Below are 18,900 nucleotides of genomic sequence, written 5' to 3'. Positions count from 1 at the left end.
TAATAATAATTTTATTTTTATGTATCTTTTACTACAATTTTTTTCATACTATTCTTAATTTTAATTTCTGTCATTTTCGTATAATAAACTATTAGTATATAGCTACTTTGTTTATTATTGTTCTAGTTATAATGGCCAATGTCTCCAAAGAAAATAAATACAAATAAAAAAATTTAGGTAATAAGGGCCAATGTCGTCTTTTCTTTTCGAAATCAAAGTTAGAAAAAAAAATAAAAACACAGTTTTATTCTGTCAAAACATATTATCCTCTGGGCAAAATTTGGTAGCTACAGCCTGCATTACATTTAAATTACAAAATAAAAGTATTTTTGGCAAAAATTTCAATTGAAGTTTTTCCAAATGCAAAGATTTTGACATTGGCCCTTTTAGAACCAAGCCACAGAATTAAAAGTAACTTTTACTTGAGACGTTTTTTCGAATTGTGAATAGATGGCGCTATAATCGGAAAAAACGATTTATCCCGATACACTAAGTAAACTATATCGAAACTATCTAATATATCGAGAAATACACCTGAAAATAAAAAGCCAAAAAACACGTGTTTAATATTTTTCAAAAACCTATCGAATAACACTAAACACGACCCCCAACCCACTCCATCCCATGGAGGGTGGGGGTAAATTTAGAATATTGAATAGGAATCCTCATTTTTTATTATAGATGTGGATTCCTCATGAAAAATAAGGAATATTTATTCGAGACCTTTTTTAGAGTTGTTGATAGATGGCTCTGCAATTGGAGAAATAGGATTTATTAGCGTCATCTATCAACAAATGTAAATGAAAATGTCTCGAATAAATGAATAAATTACTTTTTTATGAGGTATTCAAATCTGCAATAAAAATGGGGGTTCCTATTCAGTATTTTAAAGTTACTCCCACCCCACTTCCATGAGATGTAGTGGAGGATCATGTTTAGTGTTATTCGATAGGCTTTTGAAAAATATTAAACACGTGTTTTCTGTTTTTTCACTTGGAAGTGTATCTCTCGAGATAGTAGACCATTTCTATAATTTACCTGAGGTATCAAGATAAATAGTTTTTTTCCGATTATAGCGTCATCTATCCACAATTCGAAAAAGTGGCTCGAATAAAAGTTACTTATTTTTGCCTAAGCAATTCAAATCTGTAAAAAATCCTCCAAGGTGTGGAGGGGGTGTCGTGTTTAATTTTTAGTCTTTTGATCCGATGTATATTTCGCGAGATATTCGACCATCCCGCTACTTTTGGGACACCCTATATAATTAATTATACTGTTTAAGGCTGCTCTGGGGTATGGAGTTAAATCTGAAAACCAATGGCTATGTGGAGGCAGTTTGATAAGTGAAAATTATGTCCTTACTGCAGCACATTGCTTGACAGCACCATCATTGTAAGTAATAATTTTTGAGTAACTTTAGGGTAAATGACGGTTTTAATCAAAATTATATTTGTGCTTTTTATTAACTTTTAATTAAAGAAATAAGTCTCAAAAATATATGTAACACGCGAAACTAAGAAAATATTTGGTGATGTTGATAGTGGTAGTTAGAGATGCACTATAGTCTAAGAGCTGGGAGCGGATTTTGTGCGTGATAAGTAATATGGAAAAACTATACGGGGATATGTTGAATTAGTTGTGTACATGACTTTCACCAACTTCCGGAAACCAGAGTTGGGGCCGAGGGTAGTTATAAGGGGTTAAAGTCGCGGATATTATTATTTTTTTTGTGACGCTCATGATCGAGATAGTGCACCAAAATTTGAGAATAAGTAGGTCATGACGTACCTAAGTAAAATCTCTAGGGGTTCAACGCTGCGTGGCCGACAAAGAGGTGGGGGTAGGGGTGAATATAAAAAATATAAGGGGTTTTTTGCAATGTTCGTGATTGAGATAGTGCACCAAAATTTGGGTATAAGTAGAACATGACATAAATAATTAAAATCCCCAGAGCCGGAAACCAGAGTGGGGAAGGAAGGTAGTTATAAGGGGTCAAAATTCCGTTTTTTATTATTTTTTTTTGTGACGCTCATGATCGAGATAGTGCGCCAAAATTTGGGAATAAGTAGGTCATGATGTAACTAAGTAAAATCTCCAGGAGTGGAACGCTGCGTGGTCGACAAAGGGGTGGGGCAGGGGTGAATATAAAAAAATGTAAGGGGTTTTTTGCGACGTTCGTTATTGAGATAGTGCACCAAAATTTGGGAATAAGTAAACCATGACATAACTAAGTAATATCCCCAGCGGCGGAAACCAGAGTGACGGATGAGGGTAGTTATAAGGGGTAAAATTCGCGGTTTTTATTATTTTTTTTTGTGGCGCTCATGATGGAGATAGTGCACCAAAATTTGGGATTAAGTAGGTTATGACGTAACTAAGTAAAATATTCAGGGGCGGAACGCTGCTTGGGGTACAAAGGGGTGGTAGACAGGGGTGAGTATAAAAATATATGGGGGTTTTTCTGCCGTTGGTGATCGAGATAGTGCACCAAAATTTGGGAATAAGTAGATCATGACATTACTAAGTAAAATCTCCAGGGGCGGAACGCTGCGTGGGGGACAAATGTTGTGCCGGGTCACAAAAAAATAATACACACTGCGACTTTGACCCCTTAAAACTACCCTCATCTCCAACTCTGGTTTCCGGCTCTGGGGATTTTACTTAGCTAAGTCGTTGTCTACTTATTCTCAAATTTTGGTGCACTATCTCAATCTAGCACGTCGCAAAAAACCCCTTATATTTTTTATATTCACACCTACCCCCACCCCTTTATCGGCCACGCAGCGTTCCACCCCTGGAGATTGTACTTAATTACCTCATGACCTACTTATTCCCAAATTTTGGTGCCCTCTCTCGATCATGAGCGTCACAAAAAAAAAATAATAAAAACGGCGACTTTGACCCCTTCTAACTACCCTCATGCCCAACTCTGGTTTCCGGCTCTGAGGATTTTGCTTAGTTATGTCATGGCCTACTTATTTCCAAATTTTGGTGCACTCTCTCAATCACGAACGTCGCAAAAAAACCCCTTATATTTTTTGTATTCACCCCTGCCCCACCCCTTTGTCAGCCACGCAGCGTACCACCCCTGGAGATTTTACTTAGTTACGTCATGACCTACTTATTCCCAAGTTTTGGTGCCCTCTCTCGATCATGAGCGTCACAAAAAAAATAATAAAAACGGCGACCTTGACCCCTTATAACTACCCTCATCCCCATCTCTGGTTTCCGGCTCTGGGCATTTTACTTAGTAATGTCATGATCTACTTATTCCCAAATTTTGGTCCGCTATCTCAATCACCAACGTCGCAAAAAACCCTTTATATTTTTTATATTCACCCCTACCCCCACCCCTTTGTCGACCACGCAGCGTTCCGCCCCTAGAGATTTTACTTAGTTACGTCATGACCTACTTATTCCCAAATTTTGGTGCACTATCTCGATCATGAGCGTCATAAAAAAAATAATAAAATCCGCTTCTTTGACCCCTTATAACTACCCTCGGCCCCAACTCTGGTTTCCGGCCGTTGGTGAAAATCATGTACACAACTAATTCAACGTATCCCCGTACAGTTTTTCCATATTACTTATCACGCACAAAATCCGCTTCTATCTCTCCGACTACTAGTGTAACTTGAATGTTTGAAATTGACTTAAGTTTGACTTATACCACAGGCTGTGGGTGAAAAAACGTGTTATAAATCAAGAATTTTTGAAACCTATCAGGAGTTAAAAGTGACGATGCCAGGAATAAATTCTATTAAAATGTAACCAAAAATTTTTTGCTCTTTTTTATTTATGACGTTTTAATTTTTTGTTAATTTGCAATTTTTAAAGATTTTTAATTTTGAGAAAATCTCAAAAATTTCAAATTTGAAAATTTCAAAATAAGTCCGGAAATGGATAAACCGACTAATTATAAATAAGCAATTTTGGTTTCATAGCATTTTTTCAACGTTTCAACACGTTTATAGGCGGTTTTTTGCAAATACCTGAAAAAGTAAGGATTTTCTCGCAAAAAACATTCTCTTCATGAACTCTCTAGACTCAGCAGAAGCAAAGTTGTATCTAATGAAAAATAGCCAAATAACCAAAAAATGATGCACTTTTTGGAAAAAACTCATTAAACCTTTTTTAAAGTTGATAAAAAAAGCAATATTTTTGTTTAATTAGAAAGTTTCGAGCATCAAAAGTAAGCAAGTTGCGCTCAAAATAAAGTTGTTCTCTTTTTTTTTGGTCAAAAAACTCGGGAATATCACCTCCTAATTGCCATCTTAAATAAAATTAATCGTTACCTTTTCACAAGTTATTTTACCTATGTATTATTTATATGATCTGTAAGTACCATCGGTACAAAGGGCTTATTTCTAAAAAAAATTTGGTTTTAAAGTAAATTTTTAATTTTTAATTTTGAAAAAAATGCTCTTTCTCAAAATAACGTAAAATTTATTAGTGATGCCAAAAATCACAAAAAATAAAAAAAATATATAGGTGTTGCTTTTATGATGCCTTTTGCATGGCAAAAATTGGTTAAGATATGTTCAAATATTGCATACACTGTTGATTATTTACTAGTTTAAGTCTTTTCAACTACATGCCCTTCAAAACTAAGCACTTTTAACCGATGAAACTAATAGATCATATAAACAATATATACGCGACTAAAGCAACTTGTGAAGTGGTAACGATTAATTTCATTTGGGATGATAATCGAGGGGTCATTTTCACGATTTTTTTTTACAAAAAATAAGGGACCAACTTTATTTTGAGCGAACAGCCTTACTTTTAATGCTAGAAACTTTTATAAAAAAGCAAAAATAAAGCATTTTTTAATAACTTTAAAAAAGTTATATTAAGTTTTTCCCAAAAAGTGATTCATTTTTTGGTATTTCACGTTGAAATATTAGATTTGGAATTTGACGAGTATGAACCCATATTTTATTACTTAGAACTCTTCTCTTCCTGGGGTTAGGGATCTCATGCATACAACATTTTTTTTAATCTTTTATGTGCTACATTTTTTCTAAGAATCTTTTTTTCGATAAAATACTTACTTTTTCAGTTATTTGCAAAAAACCACCTAAACACGTGTTTTTTTTTGTTCAAAAATGAACGTATTTACTCGCAAATTACTCGAAAAGTAATAGCCTATTGTTTGCTTTTTAACCAAGAGGAGTGATTTAAATTTACTGCGCCGTAATGCTTGTTTCTAATTGGTCCAATCTCAGGCAAGTTTACTCCACTTTTATTTAATTTTGACACTAATGACATTTATGAAATTTTGGCACTTCTATCATTTTATAGGTTAATTAAGTATATCGGCGATTTTTTGTGTTTTCTGCTTTATTCCTTTAATTTTTAAATTTTTAGTCTACTTTTATATAAAAACAGTTGTTTTTAGAACTCTTTAGCGATGTGTTAGTATAATATACTATGTATGGATTATCATCGAAAGGTGATATGATCAACGAAAAAGAAGATGAATTTGGTGACTTTTCTAGTAACTTCTTTTGGTGTGAATCTGTCTTTTTAGTTTACTCCTATTGGTTAAAAAATCAACTATAGTGAAAAAATGCTGTAGAACAAAATTTGCTTAGAATTAGTCATTTGATCCATTTGTGGACTTATTTTGAACGTATATTTTTTCACCCCCATAAGAGGTTAACCTCACCCCCCATGACAAAAGTACACATCGGCCCAATATGGCTTTTTCTTTTAAATGTTATCCTCCATGGCAAAAGTACACATCGGCCCAATATGACTTCTTCTTTTACATGTTATCTATGTGTATGCTAAACTGCAAGTCAATCAAAGTGGTTCTGTAAAATTTGGAGCAAAAACCGTTATTCAATGTAGTATAAGTTGCTAAGGGCAACCGACAAAATAAATCACAATCGTAAAGAAAAATAAATCTGCACTCCACTTTAAAATCATTTTTATTAATTACATAAAATTTTATTTTAAAACAATTTTTATTTTAAGATAACATAAGTCATTATTTAGTCAATAACTGCGAAATAATTTCTTAATTGTTATAAATAAAAACACAACGATTCAAGAAAACAAAAACAATTATCTCGGCTTTAGTTTCTTAATCTGCAAGCTGTAAACTCATAGGATGTATAGAGGCCTCTTCAGTTCTAAATGTTTATAACAAAATATGCCCCCTTATTTTCAAACTCGAAATAAAATAAAAGGTTGAAAAATGTTATATGCATTTATTCACATCAGAATATGAAAACATTAGTCATTAGAAGGAGAGTGTTCTAGGATTTACTCTCTACTATTTTTTTTTTCAAAAAGTTTTAGCCTTCGACCTCTCGGGATAAACAATTTATAATATCTAAGCAACAAATACACCAATCGAATTTTACAATTTTTTTTATATTTATAATTGATGGGTCTTTAGTTTAAAGAATTAAAGAAAAAAGTTATTTTTACAATAACTAATGCAATTGCATAAAACGGCCATTTTTGTCCTTTCGCAGGCTATTTTGCAATAACAAATTAACGACAATAAACTTGCCATAGGTCAAATTGTAGATTTTTTAATTTACTATAGCTTTCTATTGCTGTATATTGCTATATATTTACTAAGCTGCAAAATTAAAAATCTTTAAAAATTCCACATTTAATAAATGAAAAACGTCATAAATAAAAAAGCGCACAAAATTTTTGGTTACATTTTAATAAAAGTTATTCCTGACATCGCCCTTACAACACCTGATAGGTTTCAAAAATTCCTGTATTATATGCTGAAATCGACCTATTTTTCACCCACAGCTTGGGTTATTAATTTCAAGACAAACTCAAGTCAATCCTTCAGACAAATACCTAATTCAAGTCAAGTGTAATACATGAAAATAAGAAAATATTTGGTGATGTTGATAGTGGTGGTTACTGTTGCACAAGTTTAACATGAATGTTTGAAATTGACTTGAGTTTGACTTAATTTCAAAAGAAATTCAAGTCAATCCTTCTGACAAATAGTTTAAATCAGGTTACAATGTAACTTTGCAAGGTAAATGGTTACAGGTTGGAAAATTCAAACTGTCTGTTAAATGGGTTTAAAAGTGTTTGAAAAATTTATTTCCTTAGATATACTTTTTTTCGAGATAGAAATGTAATTAAGATGTCAATTTAACAAAATTAAAAATACAATGACGAAGAAGTTTGATTTCAAGTCAAACCTCAATCGAAATCAAGTCAAGTCAAACTTTTTTACAAAAAAAGTTTGATTTTCAAGTCAAGTTTATTGAGTAAAATCAAACTGGTTTGACTTGATGCATTAAATTATGAACTGGGGTATTTCCGATATAAACTACTATATACAGAGAGGGGCAAAACTAAGGAATATAATAATTTTTTCATGAATGGGTGATTTTGGAAAATCTCGAAATATATTGATTTTCATTTTTAAACGATGATTTTCGGTATATAAAATATGTCATACTAGTTACGTCATCCCATTATTTTAAATAATAATATAGATTGTGGGCTAGCTCATTTGAAAGGTAATTCAATTTCTATTTCGTAATATAAATATTAACATAAATATTTATACAGGTTTTCCAAATATATTTTATTAATTAAAAAAAATGACACAAAAATAAAAATGCATACATAATTCATTTAATTCAAAATACATTTTATTGCTGTCAGAAAAGAGAAAAATGTTTTGAAAATTAAAATTGCTTTTCACTTAAATTAAATGTTCAAGTTCATGGACACTAAAAACAAATAATTATGTTATTCAAAAATAAATAACCATTTTCCTTTTATTTTAATTATGTTATTGTTTATATACAGGGTGTCCCGAAAATATTTGTCATAAATTATACCACACATTCTGGAGTCAAAAATAGTTCGATTAAACCTAACTTACCTTAGTACAAATGTGCTCATAAAAAAATTTTTAGCCCTTTGAAGTTACAAAATGAAAATCGATTTTTTTCAATATATCGAAAACTATTCAAGATTTTTCATTGAAAATAAACATGTATCATTCTTATGGCAGGTTCATCTTAAAACAAAATTATAGTGAGATTTGTCCACCCCATAAAAATTTTATGGGGGTTTTGATTCCTTAAACCCCCCCAAACTTTTGTGTACGTTCCAATTAATTCATTATTGTGGTACCATTAGTTAAACACAACGTTTCAATGTGACTTCTTTTTAATATATTTACATAAAATTTTTATGGGAGTTTTGTTCCTTTAAACCCCCCAAATGTTTGTGTACGTTCCAATTAAAATATTATTGTGGTACCATTAGTTAAACACAGTGTTTTTAAAACTTTTTTGCCTCTTAGTCTTTTTTTGATAAGTCACCTTTTATCGAGATGTGGCTTCTTTTTCAAAATATACCTAAAAATGTAAATTATAAATACATTTTCAGATTATTAACATGTCTTTCTAATCGTACTTACCATATACAAATATGTGGTGGATTCGATAAACATTCAAAATATCTCGATAAACACTGGCTTATCGAAAAAGTCCTAAGAGGCAAAAATGTTTTAAAAATAGTGTGTTTAACTAATGGTGCCACAATAAAAATTAAATTGGAACGCACAAAAAAGTTTAGGGGGGTTTAAAGGAACAAAACCCCCATAAAATTTTTATGGGGTACACAAATTTTACTTTAATTTTTATTTAAGATGCTGCTGCCATAAGAATACCACATGTCCATTTTCAATAAAAAATCTCTAAGAGTTTTGGATATATGAAAAAAAATCGATTTTCATTTTGTAAATTCAAAGGACTGTAACTTTTTTTGTGTGCACTATTGTATATAGGTAAGTGAGGTTTAATCAACCTATTTTCTACTCCAGAATCTGTGGTATAATTTCTGACCAATCTCTTCGGGACACCCTGTATATTACTGAATATAATTGAATAGCCTTTCAAAGTAGCTAGCGCACGACCTCTAGTCCAGAAAGCCACTGCGCATCCGCTAGGAAAAATATTCTAATTCGGATTTTTTGCACAATCTTACTCAAAAAGGACTCCTTTTAACAAATTTGCATGTTGCCAGGACCAAAAGGTGGTCAAAAATTTTTTAAACGTTTTTTTTTTGTTTTTTTCCTAAAATTATTTTTTTTGCATGGAAACAAGTTTTTTTAGGTTTTTTGGATCATTCCAAACAGAAAAGGTCTTTAGTGACTTTTCTCTAAAAATGATAGTTTTTGACATATAAGCGATTAAAAATTGAAAAATTGCGAAATCGGCCATTTTTAACCCTCAAAAACTATGTGAAAACCTGAAAATTTGAATGTTACCAAGGTAGATAGATATTCTTTAAACATCGATTGATAAAATCCCGAAGAGTTTTTTGCAATACAATATTCAAAACTCCTTTATTTTTTAATTGCTAATCAAGCGTGCGCGACACTATTTCCCACCGAAAGTATGGTGCAAATGAAAGGAATAAATTCGTTATTTCGTAAAGCGGCGACTTTAAGGAAAAATCCCGAAACAGTTCGATTTTTATTTTTAAGTTATGATATTGTGGCATATATGGTATACTAGTGACGTCATCCGTCTGGACGTAATGACGTAATCGATAATTTTTTTAAATGAGAATTGGGGCCATGTGCCAGCTTATTGGAAAGGTTCTTCAATTCTATATTCAGTGATATAACCATTTACATAATTAATGATACAGGGTGTCCAAAAAATTTTTATTAAATTAAATTATTTGAGAAAAAAGAAGTAGAAGGACACCCTGTATAAATAATTATGTAAATGTTTACATTACTAAATAGAGAATTGAAGAGCCTTTCAAATGAGCTACCACACGACCCCTATTCTTATTTAAAAAAATCATCGATTACGTCATCACGCCCAGACGGATGACGTCACTAGTATACCATATATGCCACAATATCATAACTTAAAAATAAAAATCGACCTGTTTCGGGATTTTTCCTTAAAGTCGCCGGTTTACGAAAGAACGAATTTATTCCTTTCATTTGCACCATACTGTCGGTGGAAAATAGTGTCGCGCATGCTTGATTAGCAATCCAAAAACAAAGGAGTTTTGAATATTGTATTGCAAAAAACTGTTCAGGATTTCATCAATCAATGTATAGAGAATATCTGCCTACCTCGGCAACATTCAAATTTTTAGATTTTCCCATAGTTTTTGAGGGTTAAAAATGGCCGATTTCGCAATTTTTCAATTTTTAATCGCTTATATGTCAAAAACTATAATTTTTAGAGAAAAGTCAATAAAGACCTTTTCTGTTTGGAATAATCCAAAAAACCTAAAAAAACTTTTTTCCATTGAAAAAAGATAATTTTAGGAAAAAAACAAAAAAAACGTTTAAAGGGTAAACGTTTCTTGGTATTTTTTTAGACAGCAACCTCAAATGGTCCCTTCATATCGATGTGTTAAGTAAGAAACTCGCCTCAGCCTGCTATGCTATAAGATCTGTTTCGATTTAGCATCTTCTAAACTAACATATTTTTCTTTGTTCGAGTCTCATCTTCGATATGGTCTTCCTTTTTGGGGTTCTAGTACAGCTGCCCAGTTAGATGTTATTTTCAAATTACAAAAAAGAGCAATAAGGTATCTGTTTGGCCTCAGAAGAACAACACATTGCAGAAGTTACTTCAAAGATAAAGGCATTTTAACCCTTACATCTTTATATATTTTAGAAACTGATTGCTTAATTCGTAAACACATGCATGTCTTTCCAGCAAGGCCTCGTCATGACTACTCCACCAGAAATTCAAATTTTGATGTCTATTTACCGATCCCGTCCTCTGAGTTAGTAAAGAAATCTATATTATATTCCGCAAAAAAACTATACAACCATCTTCCTTTACAACTCAAATCTGCAACATCTTTCCCCAAGTTCCGTAAAATGACAAAAGCTCATCTATCTAAAAGACCATATTATTCAGTAGAAGAGTTTCTGAATGACTAACTAAGAAATTACAGTAATGTACAAGTAAACAAACTTATCTATATTTGGGTGTCACATGCAGCAGCCTAAACTTATTAGTTCCTATGTCTATAAATAGTTTACTTTGTTGTATATTCACTTTGCAATTTCTATAAATTGTTGCAAATATATCGATTTTGTTTTCTTTTCTTTACTTTATTAACTTATATTTTGTATTTATGTATATTTTTTTTATATTGACGATTTATCAAATTTCAGAAAATTGTATTTGTTATTGTTATTGTTAGATATTATTTATTTATTTTTTCTGACTTTAATTAAGCTTTGTCCATAAAATTTGTATTTTCAGTGACAATAAAGCATACTTCTATTCTATAAAAAATTTTTGACCACCTTTTGGTCCTGGCAACATGCAAATTTGTTAAAAGGAGTCCTTTTTGAGTATGATTGTGCAAAAAATCCGAATTAGAATATTTTTCCTAGCGGATGCGCAGTGGCTTTCTGGACTACTCTACGAGTATTCTCATCTAAAAATTCGGCGATTACGTTCCAACGCTCAGATGGATGACATCACTATAATACGTGTATGTACTAGTATGCCAAAAAATCAAAACTTGAATGAAAATTTGACTAAAAATCGGCCTATTTTATTTCGGGATTTATTCCCAAAATCGTTCATTCTCGAAGAAATGAATTTATTCCATGATTTTGCCTATCATTATATTTTGAAGAAAATAGAAGGGACCAGCACTACAAAAGGATATGTAATTTCAAGTTTTATCATTAAAACCACAGAAAGTGGTGCGTTAAGCAACTATAAAGTAAAGTTACTACACACCTATACAGTGAGGAAACAATATGTATAATATGAAAATAAGATCTGTTTAGTTTCACGAGAGTGATACAAATATGTTCTTGGAGCACTCAATGAAGCTGCAAATATTGTAGATAAAATAGGCAAGGGCCGATAAATTTTTGAGACCAAACAAAATAGTAACAGGATGAGACCCAGGAAGAAAACATAACAAAAATTTAAGGTAAAATAATTTAAGGGCGATGAGAAGTAGTAGGAAGTCAGTTATTGAGTGTAACAAATGGTTTATGCCGATTTCCGGCAAAACTAAAAGTCCAATGGAAAAAAGTTAAATGGCGAAGTTGTAGGTAATAAAAAGATCTACATTTTTTTAAATAATAAATACTTTTTTCACATAACATTTTTTTAAAAAAATTTATACAAAACATTAAAATAATAGGTCTCTTTGTTTTTTTATCTTCTACAAAAAAATATTTTTACGAAATTTGGTCAAAATTGTTTATATGTCCCACACACACCGTAATTATTTTTAAATAAAATATTTACTTACCTCTTATTTTGATTTTTAGCATAGCAAAAGCACACTAATTTTCAATTGAAAATTCCCAAGCCAAAATATCTGCTTTTTAAAGTACCTTTGATAGCCTTTGGTACTGTTAAATCTTTACTTTTTGATGGTAAAAAAAGTATACACTCATTTTCTTCTTCTTCCCAAAAAAACCAAAAACTCAAATTCGAATTTTTTTAATCATTATATAAAATTTTGAAATTTATAATCTCTAATTTATAAATATTACTCGAAAAAGGTGTTCGTGGTACATTAATCAATGAAAAAAAAAATGAAATATAGAAGTACTAAGGAAGGTCAACAAAGGTAGAGAACTGCTAAAGACTGTTAAACATCGAAGAATGTCTTATCTGGGACATATAGTGAGGGGAAGTCGATATAAAATATTACAACTGATCCTTAAAGGCAAAATAGAAGGCCGTAGAGGTGTAGGAAGAAAACAAGTTTCTTGGTTAAAAAACATTCGTGAATGGACTCAGATGTCAAGTGCAGGACAATTATTCCATATTGCAGAAGATCGAGAAGCCTTCGCAATGGTGATCGCCAACGTCGGATAATTCTGATACGGCACGTGAAGAAGTAGAAGGAACATGCGAAAATTGATTTTCTAAATAATAAAGGGTGGATGTAAAGCGGATTTTATCTAAAAAATGTGACTTCTGCAATATTTTTCAGTTAAAACGTTAATGTATTAAATTCCAGTTACGTTTATGTCATAGGAAATCTCATTGTAGATAAACTAATATGGTAATAATAGTTATTTATGTACCAAGTCAGTACACTGACTCGTTATTGAACCAGTCTGATATTACGAGCAGAGGGAGCAGAGTGAGCGAGGCGAGTACCAGACGAGTTCGATAAAGAGTATTTAGTGGCGTGGTGCATACAAAATTTTATCGCCAATCATAAAAAACATTATCACTTACTTAAAATTTAATTACATCCTTCTAATGAAAAAAGAGCGTGTGTAATTTGTACGCACGTAAGACGTTATACTTCTATTATTTTGATTTCAACGAAATACATTTTAAACCGTTTAATTTTAGTTTTATTTAAATATTAAACTAATTTTAATACTTAAAATAATACCAAAAATTACAAATAACGTTAATAGTTACGTCTTTGTTTATGAACTGTAGCCTTCCGCAGTTGCGTTTTAGACCAGTAAGGATCTGTTTTTAGGTGGATGTGAGAGGTGGCATTCAGATTTTTGCGGATAAAGTTAGGTGATAACTTCGTTAATAATAATTGATTTATGCTCCTTCTCAAATATGCCCGGAACATTAATAAAAAATATTAAATATTTAAAAATTTCAAAAAATTTCGTTTTTTTCTAATTTTTTTGCTTATAACTTAAAAACTATTCATTATAGAACAAAGTCCTATGGGAATAAAACAAAGATAATTAAATTTTCTATCAGATACGATTAGATAAAAATGTCTTAATTTATCACCCTTGCTTCAAAATAGCAATAAATATAAAATAAGGGGGCAAAACAAGCCTGTCCTTATTCAATGATTTTCCATCACTTAGGTTACACTTGGAGCATTCCTAATGCGCTTAGAAAATTTTTATAATGTGCTAAAATCGTACACAAAATTTCATTAAAATTGACTTACTAGATTTTGCATAATAATTTTGCAATCTAAACTTTTTTTAAAAAATTAAAATTTTTAAAATCTTGCACAACAAAAACTAGAACATAAAAAGATTTGTCAATTTTTTTACATATAAAGAAGTACTCCACCTATCTAATGCACTTTACAGAATTGAAATCGGATTATTTAAGCAGCCTCGGCCAAGTTTTAAAATTATAAACAATTTTTTGGCTTATAAACAAATTAGTGCTGTGGCCAGGAGGGGGTGCTACCGGCTCCTTTATTTAGATGGACTTACCCAAGTTTTTTTATGTATTTTGACCCGTAGAACACGAATTTTGGGTAACAGTTGATCCGGATGTCGATAAGATTGTTATAAACAAAGAACTTGAGGAATTACATAAAATCGATTTTCGCAAAATGAAACATTTTTTTTGTATTTCTTTTGTAATTCTAAGCAAAACATGTTTTTACAAGTTTTTTCGTAGGATGCATAGTTTTCGAGATAAACGCGGTGGAACTTTCAAAAAATCGAGAAATTGCAAATTTTGAACGCGAATAAAAATAAGCGTGATTAAAAAATAAAATATCAATTCTGCTGACAGCATTTGAAAGTTTAAGTCAAATTGTACTGGTTTTAATTATTTGAATTACTAAAAATTTTAATTTTTTTCTTATTAAACAAAGCTATTTGTTTATAAGTCAAAAATTATTTATAAATTTAAAACATTGCTGGGGCCCCTTAAATAATCCGATTTTAATTCTGTAAAATGTATTAGATAGGTAGAGCACCTCTTTATATGTAAAAAAATTTGCCAACTTCTAAATGGTCTACTTTTTATTCAGAAATATTTTAAGAAATTTGAACTTTTTTAAGAACATTTAGATTGCAAATTTATTATGCAAAATTTATTACGTCGATTTTAATGAAATTTGGTACACGATTTAAGTATGTTACAAAGAATTTCATAAGTGAATTACTAAGGTTCTAAGTGCCACCGAAGTGGTTAAAAAATATTGAATAACAACAGACTTATTTTGCCCCATTATTTTGTATTTATTGCTATATTGCACAAAAGGGAATACCTTAAGACATTGTTTACCAGTCATATATCATACAAAATTCAATTACCTTTATTTTATTTTTCTACGACCTTCCAAAACGAATCGTTTTAAAGTTATAAGCAAGGAAAGCAGAAAAAAATCGATGTTTTTTGAAATTTTTAAATATTTTAATTTTTTTATTAATGTTCCGGGCATATTTGAGAAGGAGCATAAGTCAATTATTATTATTGAAGGTGTCACCTAACTTTATCTGCAAAAATCCGAATGCCACCTCTCACATCCAAAAATAGACGTTTTTTCGCAGATCCTTACTGATCTATTTCCCTTGGTGGATCGTAGAAAAATTAAATAAATACAATTTACGAACAAATTATCAGAAAATATCTATTACCGTTCTACACTAAGCGCCAAAATTAACGCACCACTTTAAAAATGGGACATTTTTAATGCCTGATATTTCCTAAACCTTTTGTCCGATTTTAGTTATTTGTTTAATATGTTACAGCTTTATTCTTCAGAAATATCGATGTAATAATGTTGTTGCTAAAAAGATAAGTGTCATTGTTTACCGGGTGTAATAATGATAGTGTGTTTATTCCTCATAGTTTGGAACACCCTGTGGAATATTCCTGCATATATAAAATATTGAAATTAAAACTCAACTGTAACCTTAAGCCATCTTAGCATTTTGCTTTTTGATTTATTCGCTTATGAGGGATAATAAAAAGGTGAGGTACTTTAACAACTAGCAACGTTTTTCATCAATACAGGGTGTTTCTAAATAAGTGCGACAAACTTTTAGGGGTAATTCTGCATGAAAAAATAATGACCGTTTTCTTTATAAATATGTGTCCGCAAATGCTTCGTTTCCGAGATACGGGATGTTGAATTTTTTTACAAACTGACGATTTATTTATTGCTCTAAATCCGGTTGAAATATGCAAATGAAATTTAGTGGTTTTTAAGAGGTATTTAATGCGTATTTTTTGACGTACAACTAAGAATTATATATTCACCATTGGCGTGCATACGGGTCATATTGCCCGTACGCACGCCAATAGTGAATATAAAATTCTTAATTGTATGCCAAAAAATGCCCAATAACTACCTCTTAAAACCTACCAAATTTAATTTGCACACCTTAACCGGTTTTAGAGAAATAAATAAATCGTCAGTTTGTAAGAAAAAATTCAATATGCCGTATCTCGGAAACGAAGCATTTGCGGACATATGTTTATAAAGCAAACGGTCATTATGTTTCATGGAGAATTACCCCTTAAAGTTTGTCGCACTTATTTAGAAACAGCCTGTATTGATGAAAAACATTGCTAGATGTTAAAGTACCTAACTTTTTTATTATCCAACATAAGATAATGAATCAGAAAGCAAAATATTAAGATAGCTTAAGGTTACAGTTAAGTTTTAATTTTAATATTTTATATTCTCTAGAATATTCCACAGGGTGTTTCAAACTTTGAGGAAAAAACACACTATCATTTTTACACCCGGTATACAATGACACTGATCTGTTTAGCAACAATATTATTACATCGATATTCATGAAGAATAAAGCTATAACATATTAAAAAAATCACTAAAGTCGGACAACAGGTTTAGGAAATATGAGACATTAAAAATGTCCCATTTTTAAGGTGGTGGGTTAATTTTGGCGCTTAGTGTATATATAACGCACTTTATTTGCCATTAATACTTAATCTTAAAGATTTAAGATTTTTTTAATCTTAGACGAAATAAAAATTTCGTGTAACAGTAATGACATAATGCTTTTGCATGATGGGCGGTTTCGATGTCTAATCGATAGTTGTTATTAATATCGAATACCTATTTACTAAATCTGTAAAGTTTTGATTTCTGTTGTATGAATATAATTGCCAAATAATACAGAATTTCACTTTTTGACATAAATTTAATGAATAACAACGTAAATTTTGTACACTATTTTTAATTATTAAAGTAAATAAATTTTAAGTTCACTCAAATAAATAATCGATTACCGCTATCGACAACTTACATTCAATCTCGATTAATTTGAATAATAATTGCGCAAGGTAAAGTAAAATTCTTCTTTCAGTAGAATAAAGTGCTATTTTACTGCCGCAAATGAGGACAAATGAGTTCAATACTGAATGACTTTAGTGACGGTTGATGATAAATAAAATTATTTAGGTTTTCATATACTGAATGACACCTTTGTCTTTCAGTTCTTTCTATATAAAAAGTAGACATTCAAACAGTACGATAATGCACTTGCGAGCTGAAATGGATTTTGCTTTTGAGCATGCTGTAATATTATCTCTTGCATCGATATTTTGAACTAATCCTATGTTCTCTTTTGAAATATTATCGAAAAACACACCGCAGAGAAATCAATGAGATTGGAAATTAAGTTTACCAAAGGCACATCAAAGAAACATGAAACGTAAATTACGTTTCATGGAAATAAAACACTGCTAAACAAATATACGTCCGGCCATTTATGAAACTCTCCGAAAATAAAAATTTGTCATGACATTGAATCACACTCGTTTCACTGGTAGGCGGACTTTGAGATTTGTTTAGCAGTGTTGTATTTTATTTTCATGAAACATGTTTCATGTTTCATGTTTTATGTTTTTCGTTTCATGTTTCTTTGGTGTGCAACTTGCCTAAGAGCGTCTTTAATAATTTATTTCTTATCCTTCCTCTGAGTCTTTCCTGTCTTAAGATAATTTAGCTATTGCAGTCTCATCGGTATACCGGCTATGGTAAGTTCGATGCATAAAAGCTGATATTGAAGTCTTAAATTTTGTGTATTTAATTCCAAGACCCCACTAAACAATTTACAGCCATTTTCTATATCACACACTTGTTTAGCATCTATCTTATTGCAGGTTATACAAACACATTCATCCATACTGATAATAGAAAAACAGGAAATAAAGTATGTATGTAATAATGCTTTTACTGTTGTATCATGAGTATAACTAAAGTTGTTTGTGCAAAGTAAACGAAAGTATTATTATTAAATATTGTACTAAAATATCATTCGATTGTAGTTTTTAAGGTAATATTACGTTAAACTTTAAATTTATGGAAGAAAATAATACTTCTTTATTTTATAGCTGATTTGTATATCTACCAGATAGTGTTAGAAGTATTTTAATACAGGTAGTATTTTTACTTCACTATGTATGTTCCAAAAGTTTCTTTTAAAGAAGTAAATTGGTCACGATTCTTTTAAATTATTTATCTCAGCCGCAGCCGGCAGGAGTATTTTTAAAAACGATGTTGTTCAGTGCTCTGTATCTTGAATATTGGCTAATGGCTTGTGCAGCAGCTACAACATGATCAACAGGTGTAGTAATAGTTCAGAGAAATAAGGAAAAAAAATATCGTGTTGGTGACACAACCCCTTCCAGGCCGAAACCAAATTTTTCGAGTAATATGATCATCTATAATAATAACCTATATGTTTCCTGCAGCCGATTTTGATGATATACATAGTTATAAACAAATGAAGATCAAAAAACGGTAAATTTTCGCTTTTTTCGTCTATTACTAAAAAATTGGGCATTTTAAACAAATTTGAGAGTAATAAACTCATAAACCGTATAAAAAACTTCAATATGGCGTTCGCTGAATATGTCTATCCTTATTGGTTGCTTAGAAAATTGCCAAATAAATCATAAATTTTGAGTTTTTATAAATATTCATAACTTATGTAAAAATTAACTTAGAACCTTCTTATTACACAAAATGCTGAGACTTATGGTGCTTAAATCATACCCTAAATTTCAAAGCAATTGGTCAAATAGTTTAAAAGTTATTGAATTTGTTTTTCCAAAATTAATTTTTTTTGCAACACTGTAAGTCAGAAAATGATGAAGTTACAGTAATATGTTGGATAGTTTATGAAAGAACAAAATTTACAGTATTTATTTA

General features: G+C 30.7%; 1 protein-coding gene across 1 annotated transcript in view; it reads left to right on the top strand.

The window, feature by feature from the left end:
* The window catches only part of LOC114338991 (serine proteinase stubble-like), a 70,824-nt gene that overhangs the window by 25,503 nt on the left and 26,421 nt on the right, over nt 1-18,900 (top strand). Inside the window, exon 4 of the mRNA XM_028289619.2 lies at nt 1,283-1,392. Coding sequence (XP_028145420.2) covers nt 1,283-1,392 — 110 coding nt within the window. The remainder of the gene's footprint in view (nt 1-1,282; nt 1,393-18,900) is intronic.

Source organism: Diabrotica virgifera, chromosome 4 (genome assembly GCF_917563875.1).
Source record: "Diabrotica virgifera virgifera chromosome 4, PGI_DIABVI_V3a".
NCBI classification, from domain to species: Eukaryota; Metazoa; Arthropoda; class Insecta; order Coleoptera; family Chrysomelidae; genus Diabrotica; species Diabrotica virgifera.
Note: the sequence above shows the minus strand (reverse complement) of the source record. Positions and strands in the feature narration are given on the sequence as shown.